Here is a 12053-nt window from a genome sequence, read left to right on the forward strand (position 1 = left end):
CTAAAGTCATGTTCTTCACTTGCATTTGAAGTTTGTTAACATGTAATGCACGAAAAGGAAGTAAAAACACATTTTAATTTAGATTTATTTCCTGTCAGATGAGCTCTTTTGTTGTTCCTTTCTGAAATTGCTTGCTTTGGAGGACATTTGACACACAAGGAAAAGCTTTTTGTTGTTAATTCTTTACCGTACAGCACTCTGCAGTAGATCTGTGGAAATTATTGATTGCAGTTTATGCACATGACTTCTGTTGAAATGCAAAAAAAAAAAAAAAAAAAAAATTCCCTGCTGAAAAAATGCAAGCAAAGGGAGCCAAATAAAATTGCCATCCATATACCTTTTGTGAAGTTTTCACTTCATCTGACTTAACTGGATTGTTGTGCAATCAAACTTTTTTGTTGGTATGTGTACAGTCAGCTAGGGGGTTGCCTTTTAAAATCTACCATCTGAAAACATACTTTAGTTTTCTGTCTAATCCTATTCATATGACAAGGCTATTCATCAGCTTTGGAATGAACGGTATAGAAATTATTGACTAAAGGCAAAAAGAAAATAAACTAGCTGGTGTTGGCAATCCTGGTGACTTTTATTTTGAATGTGAGGTATCTAAGAGGGTGAATCAGAGTAAAAACAGGTTTTTGGAATATCTTTCTTTGACCAGGAATGGTAGTGGTCATCACAATTGTACTGCAGGAAATGTCATTTTTAACGCCTAGTGCTCCTGGCGGAATTGTGGTGAAATGTTAAGAATAAAACTTCTTCTCACTCTAGTTTAATTCTTCTTTGTAATTCAACTTTTTGATTCCAGATTCCTAGAAAGTCTAAATTGGCTGTTCACAGAAATATCCGAGATGATGAAGGCTTTATTATCCGACATTTTGCAGGAGCAGTATGCTATGAAACGGTAATTTTACTTACGCAAAACTATTCTTGTTATGCTTTGTAGAAGCTTTTTGTTTGCTTTAAATAACAAAATCTCCTTTCATCAGAAGAGAAATTCAAAAGTCAATGTGCCTTGGCTTTGAAACTAATTTAGTGAGTATGTGTCAGAATTGTCAGTTTCTTTTAACTTCTCAGATTGCAAACTGTTTTGGTGACACATTTTGTGTAAGAGTTTGTTAAAAATCTATAGGTAATGGTGTCAATATTAAATATATTGATTTGTGATCTACTGCAAATTTTATATCAAAAGACATTTGCATCTCAAGGAGAGGAATACACTGTGCAATATAACAGTGTTAGGCTTCAGAGCAGCTTTTCAGAAGCATGCTTATCCTTGTATGCAATCACTGTTTATATTAATAAAAATCATATTTCATTCTTCTTGTTTTCTATTTCTACTGGCAATAGAATCATTTGTGTAAGAATACAAACTACCTGAAATTGCTGCTACCCTCAAAATACAATCCAGAGTCCTGTACTTCTTTGACTGTTCATCATACAATAACACTGAAACACCAAAGCCAATACCTAAAATGTAGTTTTTTTAAAAATAAGAGTGTAGGATAAACAGAAGATCCATAATACTTTGTTGGTCTGGTCTGTAACTCCAGTGTGTAAGAGAGTTGTTTTGTTATTTGAATATGCATACATATATATATGCATAAGCCCTTGGAGGGCTTGTTCTTATTCACTTCCAAATACTCCAAGAATGATCATGACCGACGCACTATTTTGAAGTAGGCACATTCTGTAGGTCATTTTACAAGTAAGAAAATTGAAGTCTGTGTGATGCTTACTGGATTTTTCTGAATTCACTCAGCCAATATCAAAATAAAAAAATAAAATGGGAACACATTTGTTCCAAGTGCTCTGTGGTTTCCTGTGTTGCTCGTCATGGTATGTTAATAGCACCGTAGAGTGTCTTCAGGAACAGAGGAGCCATACATGAGCACATAGCCTCTGCTGTCAGAGCTGGTCAGATAGGAGGTAGCTGTGCTAAAATGCTTGACTTAGTTTATCCCCTCCCTCCGAGGAACTTTCTTAGGTCTTTCTAGGACTATAGGTGCCTTGTACCTCAGCCGTTTGTTGTTTCTCTTTCTCACTGCGCTTGTGGCAGTTCTCCCACTCTCATGTGTGGTGAGGATGCTCATCTGGCTGCATTCATATTCCAGTCTCGTGTTTCCATAGCCAGAGGAGTTTTGGAGGCCTGTGTCTGTCCTTTGATTCTTATCACCGTTAAATCCTTTTATGGACTATCTGTCAAATTCATGTTTTCTTTGAAATAGTCTTGGCCTCTTCTGTTCTTGAATATCAAAGTCACTGTTAAAGTTGCACCAAAAGCTGTTGAGAATTCTGTTAGTGTGAAATAGATACTGGAGTCGTGATCTGTGCATTTCAGTCTGATCTATTGTTCTTGACTTCTGAAAGTTAGTGAGACAATTTAAATAAACCAGAGAAGTAAGGTTTGTAGGGACAGTATCTTTCATTAAATCAACTGTTCTTAAATAGTCACAGTACTACTGAAATAAACATTTGTCATTTCATTTTCCAAGCTGTGTAGATGCACCAGTTAAAGTGTGCATGCTAACTCCTGTTTCACAACTGATCTAAAGTGATGTTACAAGCAGGGAAGAATTCAGCTTCTCAGAATTCCCAAGTGATGATGTGCTGAGTGCTGGAAATGGAAACAAAGAGGATAATAATTAACAAAAACACAACTGATCTCTTAAAAGGCACTAAACCTTACCTTGGGTTTTATGATTCCAACAACATCCCTCAAATCTAAGAGTATCTTTTCTCTCTGTCATTAATGTTTTTTGTGTCCAGTTGGAAAGTTGTTCTGAATAATGTATGAATATTGACCCTTCATGTTCTTGCTGATTTTTGAATTAAATATATAACTTTGTTTAATTTTCTTTAAGACTTAAGTAACTGGGGCAGTGAAACAAACATGCTGTTATTTCTTGGGTTGTCTTTTCAGATGCAATTTGTGGAAAAAAACAATGATGCTTTGCACATGTCCCTTGAATCTCTTATATGTGAATCCAAGGACAAGTTTGTTCGTCAGCTGTTTGAATCTAACACTAACAACAACAAGGATCCCAAACAAAAAGCTGGGAAACTTAGTTTCATCAGCGTGGGAAACAAATTCAAGGTAACGTACTATAGCAGAGAATCTTACCTTCTTGTAATATGTGCCACTTTTAAGTTACCTGAAGTAAGTAGAGCCTAAGGTTGGGACATCTAGTGGTAACTTGAGATTCAGATAAAGAACATTTTGTTAAGTAGACCTTTTTTTTCTATTAAGTTATAAGAAACCAGTATACTGAAGCTACGTGCTATGCATTTCTGTCAAAAAGATGTTTCATAATAGTCCTCACAGAGTTTATACAGTAATTTTTAAGACAGAATTTTGCAAAGCCACATGGAAGTCTTTGTTCAAAAGGTTTAAAGTCTTGAGATCTAAATTTGAATTCTGTAGACTTTAAGGGGTTCTAAATGTGACAAGAGGTGTTCTTCCATCCATCGTAATTGTGCATGCTAGAAGATGTATCAGTTGGCTACAGTTTGCCGTTCTCAAAACTCAGTAGTTAACCTAACCAATGTTTTTCCTCTTCTAAAATATAAAGGTAGCCATGGCGTCCACAGAAAGATGTTCATTGTGCTGGATGTTTCCTTTCTCAATACCTGAATCTGATGCTTCTCATTGTCTCCTTTCTTCTGCTTCTTGTAAAGCTGACCTTCAAACTTTGTCTTCTCCAAATGTTTTCTGCATCCTTTTCTCATTCAGCAGTTTTATTTTAGCTGGACTATTCCAGCTCAGGATGGCTAGAAAGAGAACTGTAGGGGAATTAAGAGATGAAAAGCAGGCACAGCTGTGGGCTGCAGGTAAATTTTTCAGTCTCATAGATTTACTGTTGGGAGAGCTGCTGCAATTTCAGCAAGAGCTCTTCTCAATGCATCTGGGCCAGATCCAACAAAGGATGTGTATGCCTTCAGGTCAAGTGCTGCAAGGTTTTTGGTATGCTACCTTACCTAGGGCACCTGAAACCCCACATCACATTCCTAACTAGACTCCTTAGGCAGTCCCTAGGCAAAGCGGCTATCTTAAGTCATGTGGCTAGTGTTTAGAACTGTTGTCTAAAAATACAAGGACTGAAGAACAGGAAGGATATAGGAGCAGCACTTGCTTTTTGTATAGCAACAGTATTCTGCTCAGGTCTATGCTGTATGCAGTGTTTTCTGTCTGCTGCCTTTCCTGTAGTGCCAAGCTATTGGTCTGTATGACCAAGGGGACTCTCCTGGTACCCTTCTGCAGATGGGTTGTTATTTGGTCAGTATGACTATCTACCCTTCTGGAGATGGGTTGTTATTTGGTCAGTGTGACTATCTACCCTTCTGGAGATGGGTTGCTATGTAGCCAGAAATAAAATTTTGATGGCGCCAGGAAGAGCAGTAGACAAAGCCTGACTTCTAGGGCAGTGGTTTTGGTATTTAACTGGGAGTTGGGCAGCCTTCTCTCTTGAGCTTAGCTCTCATGATTATTTCCTCCTCCTCCTTATTAGACAGTGGTTGTAGAATTAAACTGTAGCAATTGGTTTAATATAAAAGGCATAATCAGAAGGCAGACTGAAAAATGGAATTATGTTCAGATAAGCCATCTCCTGAGCAAACCCTGCAACCCTGAGTCTGTTGGAGATGAAGCTGGGATCCGTTGTTTTTTATAACTCTGTTTTCAAAAAGAAACCAACTGTGGGATCTTGGAGATAGTTTCCACTTTCTTCCATCTGGGTTTTCAGTTCCTCTGGGTTTTAGCATCCTGCATCCAGTAGATGTGGACATGTGAATGATGCTGTTGTCCAAGGAAGGCAGAAGTAAAAAGGGAGGCATTTTTTCAGTTAAGCAGCAATCGCGTGTGGAACTTTTTGGATTGCCTTTTGGACTTTGATGTTCACCTCTACACCTAGAACATGACTAAAGTCCTCTTTGGATCTGGCCCATCAATCTGTAATTCTTTCCATGTTTTCAAGTTTCACGGCATTTTGAATGTATGTGTTACTTCCAGTAATTCATTTAGTGTTACCTTCCCAGACACAATATGTGCTGCTGATGAACACTAACACCTTGAAAATTTCACTTCAGATTACTTAAAAATAAGTTCTATTATCTTAGTAGAAATTTCATCTCTTTAAGAATAAGAATTCTAAGTGCATCAGTATGTAAGTCAATCTGAAATTCTTCTAATTATATTAATTGTTAAATGATGTTGTATTAGGGACTTCTCTTTATGAAATCCTTCACACATCCCTTCCTTATAACTAATTAAAATTAATTATCATAAATCACTTGAGGAAATAATGATTAATTAGTTCATCAGATCTACTCAAGAATCTTTGGGATGATTTTACCTTAGTATGGTAGTGATGGATGAAATTGTGACAATTCAAAGAGCAGTAATTTTAGCAATAAGTTTTATTCAGATGATCATTTCAGTAGTGAAATTTGCCTAAGAATGGCTCTGGCTTCTTTCCTGACAAAGCAGAGTATAAGGAAGGGGTATGTCACCTTTAGCAGAAATGTATTTTGTTGATGGAAATTAGGCTGTCCCTTCCAAAATTAAGCATTTCTAACTTAAGAAAACATAAAGATTATATTCAAGTAGAGATAGAAGGAGTTTGTGTAAATGAGAACTGAGCAGGATGGTATTAGTGTTTGTCATGCGTCTTGTGGCACTTCTCTCTTTCTAACCATATCCATGGTAAGTTAAAAAAAAGCCAAACCAGTCTTAACCACTGAAGGACAACTGGCAGCTGTAGGTGACTCATGTTGCCCATACCCATCTGGTTTCTTTAATTCAAGGTAGTTGAAAGATCTGGTTAATAACTTAGTCAAAAGTCAGATCCTTTCAGTTTTGGTTCCAGTACAGAAAATGAGGGATATGTTAGGACAGACAGAATTTTGTCGTGCTTCAGTCTATATACTGAAAGCTTGATATTAAACCAGAAGGGCTGGTACAGCAGTGATCTATGTGCTCAAACAGAGACATCTGTAAAGTAAAAATAGAGCTGCTTTCCTGATGTGATTCTGGAATATTTCAGCAATTACATTCAATAGCAACTGGAACTCGTTATCCCTGATAGCCTGAAGTCTCTGGTGATCCTGTAGACTTGCCCCTGAATAGTCATAGGACTGTGGTCTTTCCTCATCACAGTATGTTTAAATCCAGCCTCAGTAAATGTGATTTTAAAATTATAGTCTGTTGTCACCAACAGAGAACTAAAAGTTTGGAATTTTGGAATTAAAAATAGATTGTGTAGGTTCATTCACTGAAATGTTGACTTAGCTTTAAAAAAGCCCAAGAAAACCCTGGGCATGTCTGTTTTCTGTGTTAATTATTTAGCATACAAATGTATACTTGTTATTGGTTAAATCTGGGCTTTCACAAATTTTCAGTGTATTTTTATTAAATTATTGCTGCTTAATCTAATTTTCTTTGTAATTTTATTACATAGCCATTATTTCCTTTATTTTTCCAAATAGACTTACACTTTTTGTGATAACTACGCTGTAGGAAGTAGCTAGTCCATACAGAATTGTTATAGAATTAGACACAAACAGTTTCTTCAGGACCATTCATGCACACTTGCATGATTTTGTCTGTTAAAGTTTGTGAATGTTTGACTTACCACTTCTGTCTGATTTACTAACAGTGAACTTGCATGCGGTAACGATACACTACTCTGTGTATGTTTCTGTAGTTGTCATGGTAAGACTCTTGAAATATCTGTTTTCTTTTGCAGACTCAGTTGAATTTGCTTCTTGAGAAGCTTCACAGTACTGTAAGTATCTGTACAGATGCAGGTTCATGATTTTCTAACCAAAGCCATAATCGATTATCTCAACAATAGTATGGCTTACAGGCAATGTGATAAGTAATTGCTTTTCAGTTTGCAGTTACATGGCACTTTGGAAACGTTTTGCTGTGCAGGTGATAATAAATTATTGAGTTACTTTTAAAAAAAGCCCCACCACCTTTAAAAAAGTTGTAGAATGAAGGTTACACGATTTGAGCAAACAGTAGGGAATCTCTTTGGGCTGCAGTCTCCTTTTTTGTCACTTTGCCTTCCTTCCATTCACTGGTTATCATTGAGGGTGAATTTGCAGAAGCTTTAGAGATGGTGTTTAGAAGTAAGGCAGATGATAATTTGTAGTTAATTACTGTTTTCAGATTCCATAAAGCCATTAAAAATGAAATGTTTTGTTTCACTTTTTTGTGATAGGCTGCAAATGCACAGATGGTGAAGGAACCTGATAACCCGAATGAGCGTTAGCTGCTTGGGCTGATGTGGTTTGATCGTTTGTGGAATTCTCCACGTAGTTCAACATAAAAATTTTTTTTAGAACTTGGAGTTGTAGGAACATGTTCTTGTTTCTCTTGACCGCATGTTCTAACCAATTCTAGGTATGAGGTTATGCTCTGTCAAAAAAAGGGGGAAAAACCATGGGAAACAAACGGGACAGGCGCTGGAGTGTAGCCAACATTCAGCTTTTTACTGTACTCATGGGGCTGGTCTGGAAGAAAGATGATTGATCTCTTTCACACAAAACACTCTGGAACTGAGACCCGGTCCAGGGTCTCAGTCACTGGGTATGTGGCCAGGCTTGCTGTACGCTGAGTTTAGCTGAGCCGTGACTGAGGATAGATTGTTATACGGAGCTCCCTTGGCGGGTGCTCTCTCACTCTCAGCCGAGAGATGGAAAAAGAGAGAAGACACTGCAAACCAGGAGGAATATTGTGTTTTCTCAGTCCCCCCCGCCCCTCCCTTCCCTTTTTTAAGTATATAAGCTAGGTTATCATTAGCAGCCACCTGTTACAGGAAAATCAGAATAATTGGATGATGATTTGCAAAAAGTCATCCTTAAGGAGTGTGAAATGATCAGAGGAAGAAGGGTCAGAATTGTAGAGATAGCACACATGGTGATAAGAGAGGAGCAGACTGGAACAACGTGGGGAGAGAGTGAAGCTGTGAGCCAAAGGAACTGTAAAAATGAAAGTTAGAAGGAAGGAAGGTCAAGTTCACTGGGCATGGTTCCCATGTCAGGAGCCTGGTAGCACATTCACTGGTGTGAAGTCTGGAGGACTGAGGCATTTAGGTGATGTGGCTGTAGAAGATAAGGAGGGTGGTAGAATCCAGATTGCTAAATCCTCATCAGATTTTACTAATCCTAAGAACAGTTGATTGAAAATTCAAAAACTGAGGATCCAGTTAATAGCTTGAGCATTGAGATCGGTTACATCAAGACCCAGGCTAGAGTGCAAAACTGATACATGAGAGAAAAAGGATGTCAGCTTTTCTCTTTCAGAATACTGTTATTTTGTATCTTTTTTCTTTACACCCATAATTCTTAAATGACTAACTGTGATTTCAGGAGGCTTTAGAATGTGTAGATTCTGCTAACTTCTTCTTTTGGTAATAGGGGTCTAGCTTTATTCGCTGTATCAAGCCTAATTTAAAGATGACAAATCACCATTTTGAAGGAGGGCAGATCCTCTCTCAGCTTCAGTGTTCAGGTAATGTATGCCTCTGGTGTTTTTTCCCTCTGTTTATCACTTTGGGCATTGTAGGTTGACCTAAGCTTGAAATACGTGAGATGGAAGCAGTATTTCCTTGCCTAAACTGTTGCTTTCTAGAAGGTGGCTTATTTATGCCTTATGAATGAGTGGCATTCTGCAGGGGTTGGTACTGGGACCAGTGTGTTTAACGTATTTATTGGCGACGTGGATGGTGGGATCGAGTGCACCCTCAGCAAGTTTGTCGAGGGAGGTGATTCTGCCCCTCTGATCTACTCTCGTGAGGCCCCACCTGGAGTACTGCGTCCAGCTCTGTGGTCCTCAGCACAGGGAAGACATGGACCTGTTGGAGAGAGTCCAGAGGAGAGCCACGAAGATGGTCAGAGGCTGGAGCACCTCCCCTGTGAGGACAGGCTGAGAGAGTTGGGGTTGTTCAGCCTGGAGAAGAGAAGGCTCCGGGGAGACCTTAGAGCAGCTTCCAGTGCTGAAAGGGGGCTACAGGAGAGATGGGGAGGGACTCTGCATCAGGGGGTGTAGGGAGAGGAAAAGGGGGAATGGATTTAAGATGAAAGAGGGGAGATTTAGATTAGATATTAGGAGGAAGTTTTTTGCTCTGAGGGTGGTGAGGCAGTGGCCCAGGTTGCCCAGAGAAGCTGTGGATGCCCCATCCCTGGAGGGGTTCAAGGCCAGGCTGGATGAGGCTTTGGGTAACCTGGGCTAGTGGGAGGTGTCCCTGCCCATGGCAGGGGGTTGGAACTCAATGATCTCTAAGGTCCTTTCCAACCCAAACCATTCCATGATCTAGATTCTTAGAAACTTAGCTCTCATTTTAGTCAACAGAACTATAGAAATTAGAGTAGAAATTAAACAGAACTCAGTATTAGTTGAGGTGTCCAATCATTGAAACACACCTCTTTTCTTTTTATAGATACTGTGATAGAGTTGAATCATTGTTTTACTTTTTCACAATTCCTTTATATCACTGTTAGTTTGATTTGGTGCTGAACTTCCAACAGGGGCACTTCAGCATCATCTTTCCTGTTGCTTTGTGTACTCCAGGTTTCAATGCTGCATTTTCATTATTGACATGCTAGGCACTTCCCAGCTTTACAGCAATATTTTCAAGAGTGAATATCAGCAGTTTTGCTTGTGCCCCATTGAACAGCAGAAGGAACTGCTTGCTTGGGAATTAGAGTGCTGGTATTGTCGTTCTTCATAGGGTGTTTGGTCATCAAAGTACTTCAATATTTTTTTCCCTTTTCTGTATTTTTGTACTTTCAGTAGCTTGGGCTTATTTTCTCTTTTTGAAGTCAAGGTACTTGCAGGTTCTGCAGCTGATGGTTGACAAGCCCACATGTTTTACATGTCATGTTATTGTCACAAAAGCTTATCAACTTTTCAGAATCCCATTAACATTGTTAGTAATAGGTTTCTTGAGGTTAACAGCATTTGGCATGTCAGAGGGTAAAGAATAACAAATTAACTTATCTGCACCACAGCTCACAAATGTCCTTGACATGATGAAGACCAAAGCCTAATTGGGCACAATTTTTTTTTTTTTCTTTAAAAATGAAAATGTCACATCTAGTAAAAAAAAATATGTAGAAGAAATAGTATTAAAAAATCCTCTGCATGAGTGGCTGTTACTTACCTTTGGAAGAGGGAGAAAATTGTAGGGACTCTTCTCATCTGTTCAGTGTCAAGTTTTTGTGAATGATCCCATGATCATAAATGATAGAGGCTGGGTCAAGGTCCAGCGGAACTTTGTGGGGTAGCATCTGAACAATGTATTTGAGACTGATGTCATAAACAACTGGTTATCATAAAAATCTCTGCTTTATTTGCATTTCAATGATACCAGCTTTTGTGCATGTGTTTCTGTGAATGTAGGAATGGTGTCAGTTCTGGATTTGATGCAAGGTGGTTTCCCTTCACGAGCTTCATTTCATGAACTATATAACATGTACAAGAAATACTTGCCCGACAAATTGGCTCGACTGGATCCTAGGCTCTTTTGCAAGGTAAGAAAGAAATTCATTCTTCTTCTATATCATCCAGGACAGAAAATGTATTATGAGGATTTTGTGTGTGTGTGTGTGTTTTTTGAACTCTGGGTTTTTTGTGTTTTTTGTTTGAGAGAGGCAGAACATAATCCTAACTGTTTTCTGTGTTTCAGGCACTATTTAAAGCCTTGGGACTGAATGAAATTGATTACAAATTTGGGCTAACCAAGGTGTTTTTTAGACCTGGCAAGGTAATGTTTCTCAGAGTTCATGAATGTGAATCTTGGAGTAAGTTTTGTTCGAAGGGTCCTCTGAAGGTGACATTGTTCAACACATTGCCAGAAGTGTGGCCAACTTAAATAAGACTGCCCAGGGTTTTTGTAAATACTATTCGTTCGCTATGAAAAAAATCACTAGTTAATATTGACATAATCGGTTTCATAGTCTTATTGCTGATGTTGCTGTGATCCTAGTGCAATGTTTGTGTTCCCAGATGTCCTACCAATCACTTAAGACTTATGTTGACTATTAAAAAGAGCAAGTCAGAGCAAAGAAAAAATAATTTTTAGTAAAATGTGTTTATATCTGAAGTCTCTTTCTATGATGCTGAGCATTGCTGCTGTTATGCAGAGAAGGGAGATGAAGTAGGGAGCTGCTGTGACTAGAAAGGAAAATTATTGTAGTCCCATAAGAATGTTCTTACTGTCATAATTTCCGAAAAATAGAAGTGCAGGATTTTTAGAAAAGGTTGCCTTTAGTTGGTCAAGGTTAAACAAAGGTTAAAAATTGAGAAATGCTTTCAGGGCTTTATTTTTCCCCAGTTACAGAGTTAGAGGTGTCTAGACATTGTGGAAGGCCAGAGTAAGTGCTCAAGATACAGAGAAACGCTTAATTTTTAAAAGTTTTTGCAATAAATATTTTTAGTGATTAATAAAAGGTTGGATTGGTCAAAATGCTGTGTTGCACATCAGTGAAACAAACAAACAAACAATAACCCCCAACAGTCATTGCTATTATCATTAAAGAATAATGTGATGCCAGACATACCTGCTTACTTGAATTAATTGAAAGCTGATGTAATGATGACAGTTTACATTAAAAATACTTTATCTTCTTAACTCAGTGTGCTCTTAAATAATAATAATAATAACAATAATGTCTAACACTCTCTGTTCTCCTAATCTGTAACACTTTTTTATTCGTTATTTAGTTTGCAGAGTTTGATCAGATCATGAAGTCTGATCCAGACCACCTGGCAGAGCTGGTTAAACGAGTGAATCGCTGGCTTATCTGCAGCCGTTGGAAAAAGGTTCAGTGGTGTTCTCTCTCTGTGATTAAGTGTATGTATTTTATGTTTTATTACATCAAAATGTTTGTTAAAAACATAGCAAAGCAATCATTATCACCCGGCAGTGTGGCCAAGGACATTGCTGCTGATCAGCAATTAAGTGCCTGTCGCTAGTGAGCCGCAGTTTGGAAGGGCTTGGGCTGCCCAGTGTGCTGTGCAGAGTGGGAACGAGGCCGTGTGGAACAGA

General features: G+C 38.3%; 1 protein-coding gene across 1 annotated transcript in view; it reads left to right on the forward strand.

Annotated features, from left to right (window-relative positions):
• Positions 1–12053, forward strand: part of MYO6 (myosin VI) — a gene marked incomplete at both ends in the record, with an annotated part of 36256 nt that overhangs the window by 4091 nt on the left and 20112 nt on the right. Inside the window, 7 exons of the mRNA XM_010073430.1 lie at positions 809–904; positions 2924–3097; positions 6744–6782; positions 8422–8515; positions 10406–10536; positions 10692–10769; positions 11729–11858. Of these exons, the coding sequence (XP_010071732.1) occupies positions 809–904; positions 2924–3097; positions 6744–6782; positions 8422–8515; positions 10406–10536; positions 10692–10769; positions 11729–11858 (742 nt within the window). The remainder of the gene's footprint in view (positions 1–808; positions 905–2923; positions 3098–6743; positions 6783–8421; positions 8516–10405; positions 10537–10691; positions 10770–11728; positions 11859–12053) is intronic.

The sequence above is a fragment of the Pterocles gutturalis genome, unplaced genomic scaffold (genome assembly GCF_000699245.1).
Source record: "Pterocles gutturalis isolate BGI_N339 unplaced genomic scaffold, ASM69924v1 scaffold17037, whole genome shotgun sequence".
Lineage (NCBI taxonomy): Eukaryota > Metazoa > Chordata > Aves > Pterocliformes > Pteroclidae > Pterocles > Pterocles gutturalis.